Below are 20,410 nucleotides of genomic sequence, written 5' to 3'. Positions count from 1 at the left end.
ATTGTTCCAAACAAATCATCAAGTAACAGCTCATAAGCTTCCACAGTACTTTGCAGCAACACAGGCCCCAGAGTCTTATTTTTTCATTTCCTACTTTAACTGGTTTCCATTGACTCTATTGGCTATATTAATTTTTCCAAATATTAGGATAAGGATTGCAAAATAGATAAATGATTAATTTTAGCCTGAAGCCTTTGTTAAACTTTCTGCAACACATTTGATATATTTCAATATTTACGATGGACCTAATCCAAAGTGTATTCAAATAAATGGGAGTATTTCCATCAGTACCAACAGACTTGGAAACAGAGTCTTATAGCAAACAATAAGTACTCTGCAAAAATAAAGTGATCTTTTCATAGAAAATGGAGCCCAAGTGACCACACCTTATAATAAGTAAATGCTTGTTTTGTTTTGTTTTTAAGTAATCAATATGTATGTCTTTTTTCCTGGGAAACATCCACTTCAGTAGCATCCTTTAAAAATTTGTTTTAACTGACCTTTCAAAACCAATATCCCCAAAGACACTAGTGGAAATTCTTTGTCACAGCTGAATTATTTGGCCTTTATATATGGCCTTTTATTTATTATCTGGTCTGCTTTAATCCTGTTAGACATCCCTCATTTTTGGAGATGAAAAGCAAAGTCTCTTAAAAGTATACTTCTTCCTTTCTGATAAGCACTCAGTCAAATACTTAACTCAGCATCTACTCAGGACCGTATCTAAATCCTTCGGATATCTGTGGAATTTCTGGATATGCTTCATCATCATCATCTTGAATGAGGTTATTTTCCAGAATGCAGGCCTGACTAGGCATGTGGGTAATATTTCACTCACCATCAAGGTAGAAATGTGGATAATTAGTAGTACGTTAAGAATTCTTAGTATCATTTCAGGTAAGAACTCACAAATACATTTCAGTGACTTTCTTTACTGAGACCAAATAATATATAGTCATAGCATTATTTTTCTGACTCATGTATTTATTATAGTATTTTGATATTACCTGTGGGCGAATAGTGTTATTTCCTTTTCCAACATTGTGAACGATCCCAGAGATGCAGAGTGGACCAGCAAATCCAAGCAAGTCAGCCAGAATACGGAATGTGCTACTGAGAAGTAAGGGTCTTCCAAAAGCACAGCAGAGAGCACGCCAAATTGACCTGGATCCTTGTGGAAAAGATGACCTTTTGCTCTGTCCAGAATTAAAAAAAATACAGCAAGGATTATGTTATGTATTAATCCTGGATCTCAGACATTGCCAGTATTTTTTCTCTAATTCATGGACAATTAATTAGAACTTCTGAGCTACAACAGACAAGAATTGCAATTATCATTTCACTTGTTTCTATGGAGTAAGAAGAAAGGATTCTCCTCCAGCTGAGAAAATGGAGGAGCGTTATTTGTTTCCGACCCTTACACAAGGATCAAATAAGTGTGTTGTTCGTGGCCTGCTGCAGGAGAAGGGAAAATAAAGAGGCAGAGAACTGAAGGTTTTGTTTTCATATGAAGACTGGAAAGCTGTATGCGCTTAGATGGGCTGCAAAAGATTAATCTTAAAATCTCTGAATACACTGAACTACGACCAGGGAATCGGGCAGAATCTCAGCTGAGGCAGTTTTAGCCCTGAATTCTCTTGTGGACAAACCGTAACGGAAATAACAGAAAAAATAGTCCTGTCAGGCCTCATTAACACTGACTCTGTAATTCAGTGATTCCAGGCTCTTATTAGGAAGAATGTTAACGGTTTAGTGAATACAGTCCCTAATTACTTGGTACATAACAGAAATAGCTATATATACTTTACATGTATTTCACAAGTAATGTGCATGATTTGCATGTTCAGTTAGAGAAATTTCATTATTCGTACAAGATACAATTGAGTACCTGATCTCTTGTATATGACAAACTATGTTAATATCCACTGCATTTACATCATGTCTATTTATATAATTCTGTATCATACTAATGCTAATAGTGTAAAAAAGTAATGACAAATGTAAGCAGTTAGGAAGGAGTCTGATGTAATTCCACGCTTTGCGTACCTTCTGTGCTTCAAAAGCCTCATTAAGGCGAATGTAATTGGTGAGAGCTCTCATGGCAATGGGAAGCTTGCCTATGGTTTTCAAGTCTATCGGTTTTTTATGGGCAGTCTTGATGAATGTATTCATCCACCAATATGTCCCTTTGGATAGCAGATTCACAAATGGCTGGAGGAATCGAACTCCAAGGTCCTGCAGATCCTCAGGAGGTTTAACTTCTTTAGGAGTTTTGAAGAAAACATATCTCTGAAACCCAGAAAAATCCCCATGAAGAATCATACTAAATGCATAGAAAAGGGAAAAAACAGCCTGTAAAGAATAGATAACTGAGAGATAAAAGAGAAAACAGATAATCAATGAGACAAAGGCTTGGATTCTCAAAGGGAATCAAAGAATTCAGACACCAAAATCTGACCGACGTAGAAATCCAGTTTCCTCAGGTACCTCTGGATATTAGAGGTACCCGGCCTAAAAGCACAGGAATATTCAGTATTATTTTAAGGGGTACAATCTTGTAGAGTTGAAGGAAAAAAAATCATCTTATATTTCGCATAGGACACACCCATCCTCTCACTTTGAACTCCAAACAGCACATAGGCCAGGGGCATTAGCAGGCATATACTAGCCTGGACACAGCCCAGAAGCTTTCACAGCTATTCATGTGCTATACCTACAGCTGCCTCACATTTAGCTAGCTAAGAACATGGAGCTATTTGCACCACCCTGAATTGGCCTGAGAAACTACTAAACTAGAGTGGATATGGCACTAACAAAAGCTTTCATTGCCTTAAATGATGAAAGACTGAGGACAGATTGCTGATGATTTCTGGTTGTCAAGATAAAAGCTTAGTTTTTAAGATACCACTCATATTTGGAAAGGAAAACTCAAGCCCTTCAGAAATGTACTTCTACCTTTCTGAAAAGCACTCAATCACATACTTAATTCAGTATCTATTCAGGGTTGTACCTAAATCCTATTGATATTAGTAGCATTCCTGAATATACTTCACCAGTATCTTTTCTCCATAAAATATGCAATAAAACAGCAACATGCTGCATTGTGTGTGTTGCATTTAGTAAACCTCTACAATGTCATTATAAGGGAGTTCTGTTATAACACTGAGGGAGAAAAAAAAAAAGCGCATTCTTTGCTTGCATACTTGAGAGCGGGCTCAAATAGTTCACTTTTTTTTTCTTTTTCTTTTTTTGTTTTAAGATAGCTTTGGCAAAGGCCATCTAGAAGAACAATGGAAAGAAGGGAGAAGGTAGAATAGGGATTGAAAGTCAAAAGTCAAACTTCCTTCTTTTGGAAAAAGGAAGGGGTAAGGGGCAAGCCTGAGGAAAGAAAGGGAAGCCAATGCCTGCTGCTTCTGTTGCTCAGAGGCCTCCCACTTATTCGCTCTCCTAGCAGTGCCCAAATCTCTATGCACCCTAGCCCCTTCCTTCAGCAGCTGCAGCAGCAAGCTGGCTCACCAAACTCCAGCACAGAGCAGGCAGTCAAAAGGTTCATACTGCTGGCTAACTCATTTTATGTGTCAGTGACATCCTTTAATAATTAATTCCAAATAAACAGAAAATAAGAGATGACAGTAGGCAGTGGCCAATTTTTATTCTTCCTTGTGGCCTATAATTCCAAGCTGATTAAATCGCACTTGATAATGCAGTTCCATTACAAGGAAAAGGTTTATGAGCATGTCTCCACTAATGTCATATTTGAGTCCCATTTTTTCCACAAGCCAATTCAGTGTTTTTCGTTTATGAGATAAACATTGAAATCCTGCACTGAGGTTTTTATTGCACTTTCTTTCAAAAAAGTTACTGAAAGGTTGCATTTAGCTACATTTTTGTCCTAAATTATTGAATAAACATACTTATATACACACATAAAATCCCCCAAATCCCAAGAAAATCATGAAAGAACAAATACATGATAAATGCAACTCATACTGTTTAATGAGTTACTGGAAAGAGCTCAGATGCTAATGTGAAGAAAGCAGCAAGAAAACTGACACAGGAATGACTCTTTCCATCCTGACTAGTTTAATTCATGCTCAGTTTTAAGTGAGGGATAGGTAAAGGCAAGAACTTCGGCATTCGTCTATCCAGCAGGCTCCAAAGCCAACTCTCAGTTTGGGTTATGACTAAAGGCATTGCAGGAAAAAAAAGTTACCCGGGAGGCTAGAAAGTAATCCCGTTTGCCCCAATAAATCACATTTTGTCTGCTCCTGGAAAATAAGAGCTGTTATTTGGGTGTCTAAGGATGTTCTCTGATAGAGCAGACAATTTCTTTTACCAAGTCTCTCCTTGCATCAGAAATAACTCTTTTCTGATGACTGAAACTGAGAGTCATAACAGATATTAAAAACAAAAATAAACAAACAAAAAACCCAAAAATATCCCCCACTAAAATGGATGAAATTCATCTTAATTTAGCTAAGATTTTTTTTAAATTACGAATTAATTTGGCCTAATAAAATTGGGTTATGGTTTGATTCTCAAATTTATTTCAATTTCCAACTAGTTTTTAATCTCTCTTCTTCAGAAATATATTTGACATGAAGTACCCAGAAAGGGAGAAAAAAAAACGAGGAGACTTGTGTGTGAAACTCACTTACCCTCACCCTGATGACATTGATTTCTACAGCTAGTAGCATTCCATATAGAATAACCAGGAGTCCTGTGAGGCAAAATCGAAGCTGAGAAAATCCAACCCCATTATCACAGAACTTTACAAATTTGATGGTTTTAGTTATGAAAGCTAATGTCCAGTAGAACAGAAGGGCTGTTAAAAAAAAAAAAAATTCATCAGGTCAACACTTGCAAAAATGTAAAATAACAGTATGAAATATTCATTCAGAAAGAATGTAACAGACATATATAAAACCAGAGAGTAGCCCTTCTTCTGACAAAACAGAAGCTTAATTCAATTTTGCAAACATGAAAATATTAAGATAACATTTGTTCCAAATTCTTTTCCCATTAGATTTGATGACCTTCGGAAAGTTTCACAAAGTGAAGTCTGCTGAAGGAAATTTCCATCTGTTGTAAACACGCATCCAGATGATGAGTTCAAGAGAGGGAGCTGCCCCACAGGATAAGGTGCCTGTGAATGATGTTCTTCAAATTCGGTTAATGCTATCAAGACTGCTGTGAATTTGGCTTGAATAAAATTGGCCTCATTCCCTCCGCAGGTTTCTGGGATGTATTAACAGAATTGTTAATGTATGTTAATTGTTAATGTATTGAACAGGCATTAAAATAATTTCTCCAAGCGGTACCATGCAACCTCAACCCACAACAGGTTGTAGATTCCCACCTTGGGACTAGACCACTGAAAAATCAAGAAATGTGGAACTTAAAACTGTTCCATGCTTTTATTGGATTAAGCCCAAGATCTGCATTACCCATTTAACCGAAGAGAATCTTTTTTTTTTTTTTTTATACTAACCTGTGGCTGTTTAGAAAGAAATTTTGTGCACTAAGCATTATGTTTACAGGATAATAGGAAGCTGCATTTTAACCAATAAACTAATTCAAGCGAATTATGATGCCAAAGCACAAGAAATTTAAATTAATTAGTAAACCAGATTACTGTCAAGAATTGTGAAACAGTCCTATAATTACGACATAAAAAAATAATTTTATTACCTTAAAAAAATCTATGTTTTCCTACTTTGCTATCCCTCTCAGCTTAAAACTTCAAAGCCCTATTGTTATTTCATAATTTTCCCTTATTGTTTAATTGCTGGGTTTCATTTGTCTATTTGTCTACAAAATATATTTGTCTATCTTATTTGTCTAATATTTTTAACTCAAAAATAGCTCAGATGTGAACATTCATTTACATATTTTGAAAATCTGCTAGCTTTCTCAACATTCCGCTTCAGTATGAAAGCAATTATAATATGTCTTGCTAAACTGTACAACTACTATACACTACAACACTGTGCAAAGAGCACCAAAATAAGCCTTATTAAGAGAGCCACCTGAGAAAAAGCGTTACACTGGAAAAGCTACGTTTGTTGAAATGCAATTACGGGTCAAAAACATAAGGGGAAAACCAGATTCAGATCTGTGAAGAATTCCAATAGTTTGGATACTCAATTGCCATCCTGTGCTCAATCATTAGCTTCAGAGAATAAATATTCCAAACTTTTTCAACATTTTTGATAGGCGATAGTGTAAACAACCACTTCGGAATAGCCAACAGTCTGTGCATAAAGCTGACAGCCGAGACCAGTTCAATAACTTTTGAGTTCTGGATCTCGTATACCCGAAGGGATGGTGGTAATCCCCCAGAGATGTTACACTATCCATCTCTTTCCTGTTTATGAAGAACTACAAGTAGACTTGATTTCTTTAAGGTTCAGAGTGAAAAAGATTAAAATATTCTCAAAAAATTTCACAGGATTGTGAAATTGTTTGGAATCAACAAACAGGTATTTAAGGGTCTCCTCCACAGAGTCAAGGTGAGTTTTCCCACTGAATTTAGGGAATTTTGGATCAGGCTCTGTTAGCCTTTGCTTTATACTGCTAGCAACTCTTTGCAAGTGTGGGCATCAATCCTCCAATTCAGGTAGATGATGCCCTGCAGCTAGGTGGAACTTTAGCAATGTTCAGAATCAGCAGAACATGCCATACCAGATCATTTACTGTATTGTGTGCTTGTAGAATATTTTATTTCCTCTGCAACATTTCACTAATGAAGAACCCTCTTTTAGTTTCCCTTCTCATATCCTCAACCAAGAGTTTATTATCAACCTAAACTTTTCCTCAGGGTTCCCATTTACCTTGTTTGTATTAGACTCTAAGGGAAAGCTGCCTTATGGCCACACTGCACTCTAGTGGGTTGATAGCTGAGTATAGCTGTAATTTCAACTATCATATTCTGGGCTAATTTGCATAAGGTTACATTGTCCAGTCCCCAGGCTGTCAATCCAAAGCAGCTGCAATTAACGTTGAAAGACAATGACCCTCAGGGTTAGATAACAAATTTCTCCAGGTTACGAAACTGAATGGAAGTTGTTAGAAATGCATTTCTTCGGTTTTCTCACAAACATAGGACAGTGAATAGAAAAACAAAACCAAAAATAAAATAAAAATCAAAGACCTCAGTTTGCTAAGACTCAGAGTTAAAATCTGAAAGAGATTAACTAAAGTGGGAAATAAATTTGATGGTTTGATTTTCTTTTTTTGTCTTAACAGTTAGCTATTAAGAATGGAATTTCCACAGGAGCTTATTTCTTGGAAATTCTTGCAAAAATGAAAATGCCTACTAATTAACTTTACTATCAGTTATTAATTTATTGCCATATAATTTATATATCAATAACAGTTACCTAAGTTTTGGTATTCACTGGTATATCTGTTTATTATTCAGATATTGTCCAGAGCTCACCCAAGATCAATGCTCTAAATATTGAACAAAATTATCAGGAAAAAAGAAATCTCTTCAGGGAAGGGATTGTGCAAAAATGGATAAGCAACTATCAGCTGCAAATTTGCGCTACAATTCTCTGATTTAACAGCAGCAACAGGGTAGCGACACTAAATTATTAAACACTGCTTTATACAGCTGAAATAATAATAATAAAAAAAAATCAAAATCATTGTTTTTCTTCTGTAGGTGACCGTAACAGGCTAACAATGTTTTCCTGAAACAAATATCCAGTACTGTGAGAAAGCATTAAACAGACTCTGTTGACTTATGAAAAAACTGACTGCCTGACTCCACCTGGTAATAAAAGATCAACATTCTACATATGAGAAAGGTGCAAAAAGAAGAGCCGTCCCAAATGAGAATAAAGGCTGCCTAGACTGGGTAGAACTCATTTTTGTATTTTCTTGTGGTAGTTTTATTCTCTATCACTAAAATCAGACCTTTGGAAGAATAACGATCTTGGTTTTTTAACACGAGTTACCGACTGTTTTTGCAGAGAAGGATGCCTGCTTACAACAACATGAAGTTCAAAATAATCTTTAATATTTAAAAGCTTTGTCAAATCCAGCTGTTACTGACATTTTACCACCTGATCAGTATTGGAATGGAACTCTGATCCACAGAGCTGCTACAACACAAAACAAAGTTTAGCAGGATCCGTTAACACAGAAATGTGGCTTAAAGAGAATTTGATGAGCCAGGACCATCACAGAAATAATAAGTAGCAGGATAGCTAAGTGTATATGCATCCACAGTCTGCAATCTACTCAAACTGTAGCGAATATATCACCAAATGCATGACTGACAGTGGTAATGGATTTATATAGCTAGTTACAGCTTATTATAACCTCGTTTCTTAGAAAATATTTATTATGCTATGTAACTCTCATACATAGCATTTTCCATTCAAAATGTCTTAAAGCAGTTTACAAAGAGAGTTTTAGGAACAAGAAGCAAGCACAAGCAGGCAAAGTGACATGTCCAGGGTCATAATGACGGGTCAGCGATGCCACTCATTTCCCTTGACTCCTTGCATATTTCAACAGACCACACATATTACCCTTCCGTCTTTGAGGGACTTAAGATGGCTCCAATTTTATACAATGCTTTAATGCAACATGGTGACAAGTAAAGGGATTTGAATAGTTTTTAGATTTACAGATTTGATCTCTACCACGTGCTACTTTTCCCCCAAATCCAGTTTTTGCTAGAGAAGCCTTTGGTCCAATGGATTCCTGGAAACACCATACTGAAAACTATTAGAAGTGGAAAACAATGAGCTGTTTTAGGGATACTCCCTGCATTACCCAGGCCTGGAATCTGGGTGATTGCAGCAGACCAGGACACAGGTATAGCTATACCTGCACAAGCTAGAACCGAGAGTACAGCGACCTGTCACAGAATGAGCAGACACTCAGGATCAACACAGTCATACTTGCAATTTTTCTAAATTGTGAGACATACCGATTAATAACTTCGGGAAATTAGATGTTTCAATATTATGGTAATAAACAACAGATGTGATGGCTGCCAAGAATGCCATCCCAGCCGGCATGTATAGGTGTAAATGGCGGGATTCTGAAACCCTTAAAAAGAAAAGAAGCAAACATCTATTAAAATCTAACCTTTTTAGCTGTTTAAATGTTTCCCTGTTAATTTATGAATTGTACAGTGTACACAGAGCTAAGGTAAGATTTTTCAAAATCATTTATGGATGTAAAGCTCTCTGATTTTCAATGGTATTTGTGCTCCTAAATCACACAGTTGCATTTCCAATTCCTCCCCTGTGCTGAAATCTGTGTACTCGTATTTCCTGCTGAAATCAACTGGGATGTTGTTTAAATCAGGGTAATAAGCTCAGCTCCAGAAGGAGAAAAGTTCATTTAAGCTATACTAGTTCGGGAACCTTCCATCAAAATAAGTAAATAAGATCAACCGGCAGCACAGAAGATTTTCTGTAGAAACATTTTGTGGAAGCATTTGATTTTCTTCTTCCAGTTTGGGAGAAAGACAGCATCACAGCATGGGAAATACTCACAGTGAGTTTTGTTTTCAGTGATTACAGGCTAACAAACACAACCCACAAAAGAACCAATTGCCTTACAATTTTCTCCCGTAAAGCAAAATTTGCCTGACGCTTTGCTTCAGGTAGCAATGAATGGCATCCTGGCAACTGCACCCCTTTGTGAACATGGGCATGGTTGGCCAGTGCTGTTGGTTTGTGCAGAGGTGAACAGACTCCCATTTCCACCCTCCTTCCTCCTGCTTGCCATCTTCCCTGCCTCCCTTTTTCTTACTCCCACAAAAGTGTGATATCCTGTGCTATCAAGGGCTACAATTTCCTCTGGCTCCCATCTGACTCTTCTGGTGAGAAGATGCACAAAGAGAAAAATCTACAGGGCACAAACACCTAGGGAAATTCACACCTTGTCCTCCAAACCTCATGGAAAAGAAATCAGCATCTCTGGATTTGCTCTTGCTGCAGCAAAAGCTATGCTTGTGTTTGGAGAGTTGGAAGGGGCTGTGTAGTCAGAGAGCTGGAAAGCATCACAGGATTTCAGAAGACTGAGAGCAGAATAGCCCAGATGTCCAACAGATCTACCAGAGCTTGGAGGGGCCATTTCCCAGGTCTGTACCTAGGGAGGGAAAGCCCTCCCTCACATGAGCACTGCAAGGAACTCTGTAGAGCTTACTGAAGCCATGCAGACAACCTCTGGCACAAACACTAAACTACTCTTGCTGATAATGATAGTTGTATGTGTACACAGTAAAATGAGAAATTTGAATCTGAATTCCAAATAACGTTTTTTTTTTTTTTTTTTGGTACAATAGGGTTGAATTCCCAGCAGGGAAAAACAAGTAACAGGAACGCATTTGTTCAGATAGCCTAAGTTTCAGTACATAACACTGCAAGAGTGGGAGGCATTTTTCTGTACTCACAAACAGAAGCAAGTCACCTGAATTCCCCTACATAAGCATATCTCCAATAGGCCGTATCTATTGCTAGGATGCCAAAGCCTCTGACAACCAATTGCTGTCAAAAGGACTTACCAACATGACCCATTTTGCTCTTAGGAAGCTGATGAGTCTCAAAATCTGGTTTTATTCACTGGAGCACTCACTAGCCTGCTGAGTGCCTTGGAGGCACAATCGTGGGTTGGCACTCCCCCAATATAGCTAGGAGCTTTGATTCTTGTCAGGTGGCACTTAACAGCAGTGCTCTGAGTCAATTTAAATAGCAAATAAGCATAATGGGAGAGATTGCTAAAGAAAACAAAACAGAAAAATCAAGGTAAGATGTTGCTTTGAGCATCATACAACCCGATAGCTCCAAACAAACACGAGGAAAAACTTTTTTTTTTAAAAATCTGACACTAAGAAACATTCTATTTGTACATGTTTAAGGGAACTATGATAATACTGATTATGTCACCTTTTATAGCAGAATACTGCAGTGCCTTATCACACTGGTTGGTGGATGCTTGTTATATAGGCAGCTAAAATAGAGAGCTTTCATTCTGTTTAATGAAGGCTGTAGCTTTATAACCTTTGGGCTGCAAATTCATAACATTTATGAAAATCAGACTTTCCTTTATAGAAAAATCATCACAGTCACCATTATATAACATCAGCTTTTGTCAGGATAAATCAGTTTCCTGCATCACTTGTTCCACTTGGAATAATTTTTCCCATAGCTTATTAACTAAATACATTCCTAAGCCGAATACCACATCAAGGATCAAAAGATGTATAAAACAATGTTTGTTTAACAGGCCTTTCCCCTCTATAATGCCTAACCCTACTCTGTGAGAAATGATAAAATCAGATCAAACCACCATCAATGTCAACTACATCAAATGAAGGCTCTAACAGATTTTAACTTTTGGGACGCCAAATCTTTTTATCAAAGCAACGCGAGCTACTCTGCTGAAGGCAACACATCATATGTATTATACGAACACCAATGGTATGTCAGGAGAAACTCAGCATGGTGAGATAAGGCACAGCAGATCCACCCCTTTCATCAAGGCGTGCAGATTTTAGTTCATGGGAGAATGTTATGACCTGCTGCGCACATGGGAGTTTTGCCCAAGTAAGGACTAGGGGCCTGGGCCCTTGGACATAAAGCATACAATGAAAATGTCACCATCTGCTTGAATTGTCAGGATTTATCTATGATTACTCTTTGGAAAGATAGTGGCATTAAACTGAACTAAAAATGATTATGGTCATTTGTGTGTGTACATACTTGGCAAGGTCTATGGAATTTCTGATACAAGGTCGTTAGGTTAATCACCAAGAATACAGATTACATGTTTATAACCACAAGGCATATGGTGCAGATGAGAATTTAGACTGGGAGATGACACCTACAGTGAAATCCTTTAAAAGTACTCAGGGCTATCAGAAAGTATACATACATCCACTTACCCATCAGACACTATGCCCTCTGCAATTTCACAAACCAGCACAAACAAAAGGATGAAAGTCAGTATCCAGCGTAAATTGTGGCCAGGAAAATGAAGCCATGTGCTATGGTGAATATGAACTTTGGAACTCTGACTTCCCCATCCTAAATGGGAAAGAAAAATTATAACAAGTTTTCCTAGAAACAACAAAAATGACAGCAAGAAGAGTGACATATACAGCTTTTATATAGAAAAACGTATATGCGTAACAAGCTAGTGTACTGATGTTCATACAACTGTGTTATTAAACATGCACACATCTCAAGCTTTTCAGAACTCTGTTCTTGTTACTTCATTTTTCATATGGAATAAAATCAACAAAGCAGACAAGATACCAAGCGAAGTCCAATACTTTCAGTGACTTGCTATCAAATAATTATATGCCTTAAATGTTTTTCACATTTCTTAATATATATTTAAATATTTTGATAGATGCAAACAAAATCGTACAATAATTCTTCTCACACATTTAGTTACTCTAATTTTCAACTCATTTTACAAATAATATTTTTTTAAAAATACTTTATTCTCTAGGTTTCAACTAAAATACCATTTTATAGCGAATAAAAAGAGTAAGAACACTGAGAGAAGCCAGAAAAACAGATTATGGAGCAGTACTCTAGGCAGTTCTTCAGATGACCCTTTTCGAACAGTTGTGCTGTTATTTCAGCCCTGGACCTTCTACAATCAACAGAAGTGAGCGTTAAATCATACAGCTCACATGCTGTGCAGAGGACAGACCGGGCTGAGCACAGTGGCACTCATAACTTCAGTAGTGACACGTATTATTAAGCCACTGGGCCACCTACTGGTAACCCCACTTACCAGTGACTGGGGGGGCTGCCTGGCTGCTCTAACTCTCCCAGTAACTGCAGCGGGTATTATTCGATAACATACAACTTACTTGCCAGGTTTTCTGTTTTTTAACAGCACCTTTGCTCTTGTTTCCTGCACTGCTGGGCAAAACCTGCAGACAAACCCCACGGCCCCTTCGGGGTCACCAGCCCCCTGCAGGGGAGTTTCCCCGGCAGGGTCCACCCCCGCCCGCGGACGGTGGGAAATCGGAAGGGGGCCATGAGCGGAGGAAGCCCCTGTGACTGCCAGCATCAGCGGGCAACCTCAGGGCAGGAGCTCGCCCGGGCATCCTGAAACGTGGCCTGGGCGCCAACTACAGCTGCCACCAGGACAGCAGGGAGCAAGGCAGGGGGCAAGACAAAGCCAAGGGCGGGGGGGACGGGACTGAGGCCAAGCCAAAGGCAGGGCGGGCACACGACAAAGCCAAGTCAAAGGGGGGGGGGGGGGGGGCCGCGACTCAGGCCAAGCCAAAGGCGGGGAGGGAGGACGACTAAGGTAAAGCCGGGGGCGGGGGGGGGGGGGGAGCGGGGGAAGAGAGACATGACAGGCAGAGGGGAAACATGACAGGCAGGCGGCGGCGGGGGGAGGGACAGAGCCGGGCAAGGTGGGAGGACTCTGCAGGCGGGGGAGACACAGCCAGGCAAGGACAAAGGAAGGGGGGGACGCAGGAGAACAAGGCGAAGGGGGTCTCCCCGACGGCGGCCCTCACCGATGAAGAGGATGGGGAAGGTGATGAAGAGCAGGAAGACGTGCGGCACCACGTTGAGCGCGTCCACGAAGCAGCCGTTGTTGAGCACGCCGTGGTCCACGTTGTAGGCGCCCGAGTTGCCCTCGTCGCCGCAGAAAGCCAGGGCCATGGCGGGACCCTGCGCGCAGCCGGGCGCCGCCTCCGCGCACATCCAGGCGGGGTTGCGCGGCGGCGGCTCTGCCCGCACCTGCCGGCGAGCGACAGCAGCGGCGGCGGCAGCCAGCCGCGGAGCCGCGCGGGGCTGCCCTAACGGCCGCCCCGCCCCGGGGCGGCCCAACGGCCCGGCCACGCCCTAACGGCCCGGCCACGCCCTAACGGCCCGGCCTAAGAGCGCCTCGCAGGCGGCGCGGGGTGTGGAGGGAGCGTCAGGGGGCGGGGGAGGCGGTGAGCGGGGGAAAGTGTCTCCTCTTCCTGAGGTTAACCATGACGAAGCACTGCAACAACCCTCCGTGGTCTCAGAGCAGCATAAAAGAGCGTTTCAGGTTGCACGGGCTGTGATAACTCAGCTTCTTACACGACACAACATAGAAGGGGGCACTAAATTAGTGATGACAGAGGAACTACGGAGGTTAATAAGTACATTTTTTTAAAAACTGTCAGCTTTGCACTTCTCTCTGCTATGATGAAGGCATTAAATCTCGTAAGCGACTGCACCCTGTAACCCAAGGAGACTTTGAAGTCCCATCCTAAGCAGCAATTACATTTATGATTCACCTTTCTGCCCCTCCCTCAAATGAATCTAAATCAAACCTAATATTTTTTTCACCCAGACTTTTGAGTCAGACCACGTATTTGAGTGGGTTCTCGATCACTCCCTAGCGATTCTGTACATACTCGCATAACCTACAAACCAAACTTTTCAAAACCATTTTGTGTTGCGTGGCTCAGCTGAGCCAAGGCCAAACAAAAAAATCTAACCGAATACCTCCATGCTGGGGGATAAATACTGAAAAATAAACTGTGAGGCGTTTCAGAAATTTACAGTTCGCTTACACTTCGGGGCACAGGTTGAGCTAAAGCCTGAGATTCAAATATCTGGTATATAGCAGTGAGATATTCAACATTAAGTCGTATCCAAATACTTTATCTTGGAGCTCCTTTTATCCCCAGTCACACTTATCAGTTGCTTATCTGATTGTTTATACAGCTTGTCACATCCTAAAAACAGAAACATAAAGCCCAGTACCCAGGCTTTACACTTCAAAACACAACAACTACAAGTTGGCTAAATGTCGACCCGTTAAGCTCTTAAGGAAATGACTCCATAAGTGAATAGCATTTGCACTTAGGGAAAGTACAATTTCCTTAACTTTACTTTAACGATCAAGCTACAGATGCTCAACATAATAAACAGAGTACATCTGATTTCTAGGGCAGACAACTCTACTAATAGACCTGAAAATTACTCTGCTTTCATGCTGCTTTTATTGGTCTTGCCAGACAGGAGGGAAGAAAAAGTAGTTCGCTGCATGCAGCATACTATTTTCTATATGGGCTCTTTTGGACTACAGCAGCGTGTTTAAGACTAATAATTCAAAGACAAAACCCAAGCCAAATCCTGTGTCTATGTATTTTTTCGCATTTTAAAGTTATACCTACTCTGAAAAGACTGCAATTATTTTAAGTTTTGGATAGAACCCAGCATTCAGCTGAGCTTCTGGTTAAGCTTATCTCTGTTTAGAATAAATCATAAGAGTTATTTAACAAACAAAACAGTATGTGCAGTTACATACAGATAATTTTTTAATCACTTTAATTTTGTATTTCCTGAGGCCCCAAGCAATGCAAGGGCTCTGTATGGTATAGGAACAAACAGCAGAGAACTTTTGAGAGTTTACACCGGACACTGGTATCATAGGGTAAGGACTGGGAAAGGAATCACCATCACCTTCACTTTGTGGCTGGAGAACTTAACACAGAAATTGAAAAGTTTGCTAAAGTCTCCAAAGGAATCCAGGAACTGAGCTCAGACCTCCCGACCTTGCACTGTCTCTGAACCTCAAGATCACCTTCGTTTATGACACTGTCAATCGCAACATTTTTAAAACATATTTCTCGCATTGCAAGGCATCAGGAAATCAGGAGACTCTATAGCTTGGAATTCGACATGCATCTTTTCCACTGTTTTTTAAATGCAGCAAAGATTACTTCATTAACATCACTGTTTAAAATTAATGGTCTCAATCCAGATCCTACAACAGATGTGCATGCATCACAGAGTTAAAGGTGAGTTTGAAATGCATCGGCAGCCTGATCAGAGAGGTGATGGATTAAAGAGGGGAAGAGTCTTGGATTACAACTAACTAGTTATGAAACATCGGAAAAAGAAAAAAAAACTGACAAAAATTAAACCAACTAATTGATAAGCTGAAAATTCATAACAATAAACACACATGCACACACACTTTACAGAACTTGTGTTTTCAATAACAAGACCACAATTTTGTCCCTGCTTAACAACAGTCAAATCAAAGAAGAGTGAAGAATTTGGACTAACCCTGATTTTGATTGCTAAAGCATCAAGTTACAATCTCTTTTTCACTCACAAATGGTGAATGAGCTACGCTTTGACTTCACCGATTAGTTTTAAGACGGAGTTTGATCCTTTTCTGAGTCTTGCATATGATTGCCTGTGATGGCAAAGGATTGACTTTATTTACCCAGAGTATCCCTCCAGTGGTCTTTGAGGCAGGTCACAGAGGAATAGGTTGTTTCTCAAAACTGTGTTTTCGTGAAGCTTTGCAAAAACAGAATTACTTAAAGTACAGAAAAGGCAAAGTTATACCAACAGTTACACAGCTTTGTTTATGTGAACTCTAAACTTAGGCCCACAATATTGTCCTGCACACTGCAAATACAACCTAATTTTTCCTCAAAATTCCCAGTAGATTTTTTTTCTTTTTTTTGCATTTTGCTTCCATTTTGCTGGAAGTCAGTTTTCTGCTTCATAGTTTCAGCCCATCTATTAAAAACGAGGAATTGAGCCAGATCTTGGCAGCAGCCAGCACATTTACTAGGTGTCTGGAAACATTCTGGAAACACCTTGGTTATTTGAAATTGAATTTCAGACATAGAAGGAGTAATATTTTTTATCTTAAGGAAAATAACTTGTATGCTTGGCTTGAAATTGGAATTGGTCTAGGAGCAAGATGCAGAATCTAGCAGTAAGGCAGAGGCATTGGAGTTTGCAGAAAAAATACTGATGTTTCAGAACTTAAAACCTTATAGTTGTTTCTAACAGACGAGAATATTTGTTTAAGTGGAAACGTTCACCTTTCTTTCCTACCTCTGTTCATTTCTTGCTCCTCTTGTTCAGCTGTTTTGCACTGACTTCCCTTTCTCAACAATACTATGTAGCAGGAGTCTTTGTACAGACCATGTAGTAGTCTGTCTTTGAAAATCCTGTTTTGCAGTTACATAGATCACTGTACTGGCTTTCGCTTTTGTTGTATCTAGAAACTCAGATACAAAAGAAAAATAATCTTTCAAGTGTTTTGAGCAGCCACAGATTACATTTGATATTAGACATATAAACTCAGTCCTCAAGTAGGAATTTTTTTTTTCTTGTGTGTAGTTTAAAGGCATTAATGGAACCAAGTGTCAAGGGGAAATCTTAATCAGAAAAACTTAGCAAAGCAAGTGGAATTTGCTACTGTTCTCTACTCATTCCCCTCAGTCTGACTTAAAATTTGCTAAATAACATGTACTGATTTATGATTTGCGTTTTGTATCAAATTCTGCTTTTAGAAATAGAGAGGAAGAACAATTTACATGAACGGGATGAAACTATCAGTCCCTTTCAAAAGCATCTTTAGAAAGGTACAGACAAAAAAGTGAGAGAAAATTATCACAGAAAAAGCTATTACGTTATTGTTATGGAGAAAAGAACTCTATTATTTCATAAAGACGTCCTTCAACAAAGCAAGTGAGATTTCTTTATAAAAATTGTTTCATGTACTGCTATAAAAATACTGTAATAAGCATAACAGTACGGTGAGTGCAGAGGCTCACAGCAATGGCTGTTCTTCCCTAAATAAACCATATTAATGTTTGAGTGCAGGCCCTCATTAAAAATAAAGAAAGAACTTATGAGTAAGCAGATCTGTCTGAGCTTGGAAAAGAAACATAAACTCTTTTTTGGACAGTGATCTCAAAACATTAGGCAAATACTCAGCTAAGTGTTTTAGAGCAGCTTATTTTTAAGCGTGTGCCACTGTGTGAATTCCATTTAAACCAGTGAATGAGCACTCTTCTGCATCTGCTTGTTGCATCAGCCAGTTAAAAAGGGAACGCAACCAAAAAAGCTGTATACATATTACTGATTTAAACATTCAGTTTTTCTGCATTTTACATAGCAAGAATGGTTAACACTGCTTCTTTTCTCCACCTGAACTTTACGGAATGCCGTTCTCCTTCGCCTATGGCTGAGGAAGGCACACTACGTTATTGTAGGACAACCGATACAAGCCTAATCGTCCCCTAAATAGGAACAAACCACTGAGCCTTAAGCTCATTCTGATGTCCTAACATGCTGAATAATACTTATTTCTGAAAGATAAATATTCTGATTGGCTATCAGCAGTAATTTAACATAAACCAGTTCTAGTGTACAGTCTAGATTCTGTTACTCATTTTTAATTACTTTCTCCCAAACAGAGTAGGCTAAAATCAAAACGGGCAGAGTTACCAATAAAGATTATGCAACTCCTCACAAGCATGGTACATCATCTTCATCTCACTTCTGGTCCAAAGACTTTGAATTCAGCATTATTAGAAAGGTAATGTAAGTTGCATGTGGCTGTTAACAATGATGTCTCTCACGTTTTGTTCTGCCTACAGAAAAGTGGCAGCCATAGCCATGTTTGATATTTATTATGACTTTGGATATTTCTTCCAATCTGTGGCAGTGAATCATACAGCATTCCCACCCCTTCTTCTTCTTCTCCTGTGCTGTCATAAAAGGATGAAGAAAGATTACAAACCCTCTACTTCATGGTTCAGAAAATTGCCCAAAATCTGAGTAATCAATACAGGGAAATCCCTGATAATGTCTTTAATTGGCATTAACACTTCTCAAAGGACATGTATTCCAATTGCTCTACTCGGTTATACTCTGACTGGCCATGAATATGAAAACCATTAACATTCTACTACCTAAAACTTCAATACACCATACAAAGTTTCGCAGTCTCTGTTGAATTAAACTTTCTTGTTTTAGGCCAAGTAACTTTAACTGGCAACAAGGATATGAATACATACGGTTTCCTCTAAAAGAGAGGAGTGCAGAAAATGAAATACCTATAGCAATCCACTTCTTTTTTCCTTATTAGGTTGTATTTATGCTTCTGATACTTCAAAAAAATTACATACATGCTGTAGATCTTGGCATGAACACAAACATTTTGTAGTCAGCATTTACAAATACAGTGATTATCTCTTTAAATAGGGTACTCGGCGGGCTTGTGGAAATTGTAAGAAATCTGTATCCAGATGGTGCCAAGCCAAGTGAAAGAATTATCCTGCAGGCTAAGGGAATACAGAGCAATCTCTCCATTATATTAACAGAAAAAGCCTAGCCCCGTTCTATGCTCACCTTTTATCCCTTGAATACTCTTCAGATATCTTGTGGCTTTAGATACATACAGGACCTCTATCCTTAAATTATTTTATGAAGAACAGCTTCTTTTCCAACATACAGCAGAACACTTAGGTAGTTACACTTGCTTCAAACTAGCTCCTCAGCTGAAAACTAGCTTCCCAGTTCAACATAGCCAGGGCAGTGCCATCTTGGCAACATCACATGATACTTGAAAATCAGGCAAAAGCTAGAGGCAAAAAAAAGCTTACTCAACTGCTTTAAAGTGTTAAGCAAACATTCATGTTTGGTGATACCTGGCAAATGCATGGTGAATCAAATGAATGGTTGTAGGCTGTCTTCTTTACTATTATCACATAAAGATATACCTGATGCTTCATTGCCCTTCTGCATCACTAGAATGCTTTACAGCAATGGAAATTCGAATGCTCGCAAACAGTATTCTAAAGGTGCAATGCTTTCTTTGACTGACAGTACTCTGCATTTTGCTTTTACTAGGCAGAGAGGTTACTGTCCCACTCAGCAATCATTTCTCCCTTGGACATCCACTTCTGATCCCAGAAGAGCAGCCAGCAGTGTTTTCAATAAAAGGTTTATTCTTCCTCTCACCTGCCCACTCCCTTACTCCACCTACAGCTCTGATTTTTCCTGAAAGTATTTTGGTAGGTAAGTACCCCAAGCTTCAGTTAGCTTGGTTGGTGCTCAACATTTGAAAATATTTCAGGCTGATCTGATAAATGCTGAGGCAACAGAAACAGCTGAAATTTTTGATATTTCAGGCCTAAAATAACTTTCTATTCACTCCCGACTCTTAGAATCTCTGCATGATCTCATTGACCACACTGTATGTTAGTTTATTTTCCAGCTTGTAAATGGTTAATATTTTTGAGTATTCTCTGTATAGCACTTGAACTGCAAGTGTCATGTTTTCCTCAGGAGAATAGGTTTAGTGCTGTGAATAAACTCACGCCAATAAACAACTCGCATGTTGACTCCAATGCGGTATCCTTTAGCAAATTGTATTTGTTATTAATTCAGTTAAGTGCTTTTGTAATGCTTTGCCATGTGTTTGGACTCTTGCATGGAAAAGATATTTTTGCCTGTTTATACTACAAGAATCACATGCACTAACAATAAACAGATAGCCACTGTTAATTCCTAAAAGATTACAGAGCCAAAAGTCACTGGCCCTTTTAGGAACTCTCCCAAAAATAGAAAGTAGACTTAAACCTAAGATTTGAATTGTTTGTTAAAGATTA

General features: G+C 39.1%; 1 protein-coding gene across 7 annotated transcripts in view; it reads right to left on the bottom strand.

The window, feature by feature from the left end:
- ABCC8 (ATP binding cassette subfamily C member 8) overlaps nucleotides 1–13,820 on the bottom strand; it is an 84,170-nt gene extending 70,350 nt beyond the window's left edge. For 5 of the 7 annotated variants that reach the window (XR_011141346.1, XM_068944917.1, XM_068944915.1 and 2 more), the window contains exons 1-6: nucleotides 13,517–13,814; nucleotides 11,915–12,056; nucleotides 8,948–9,069; nucleotides 4,659–4,825; nucleotides 2,047–2,289; nucleotides 1,008–1,196 (exon numbers count right to left, since the gene is read on the bottom strand). Coding sequence is in view for 6 of the 7 variants with exons in the window: in XM_068944917.1 (XP_068801018.1) it covers nucleotides 1,008–1,196; nucleotides 2,047–2,289; nucleotides 4,659–4,825; nucleotides 8,948–9,069; nucleotides 11,915–12,056; nucleotides 13,517–13,706 (1,053 nt within the window). In the remaining variant the exon portion in view is untranslated. Of the gene's footprint in view, nucleotides 1–1,007; nucleotides 1,197–2,046; nucleotides 2,290–4,658; nucleotides 4,826–8,947; nucleotides 9,070–10,534; nucleotides 10,748–11,914; nucleotides 12,057–13,516 lie in introns of those variants that run through there. The other 2 variants (XM_068944918.1, XM_068944919.1) reach the window with 2 other exon arrangements.
- Between the last annotated feature and the right edge of the window lie 6,590 nt (nucleotides 13,821–20,410).

Source organism: Struthio camelus, chromosome 5 (genome assembly GCF_040807025.1).
Source record: "Struthio camelus isolate bStrCam1 chromosome 5, bStrCam1.hap1, whole genome shotgun sequence".
NCBI lineage: Eukaryota > Metazoa > Chordata > Aves > Struthioniformes > Struthionidae > Struthio > Struthio camelus.
This window is presented reverse-complemented; position numbering and strand designations above follow the sequence as displayed.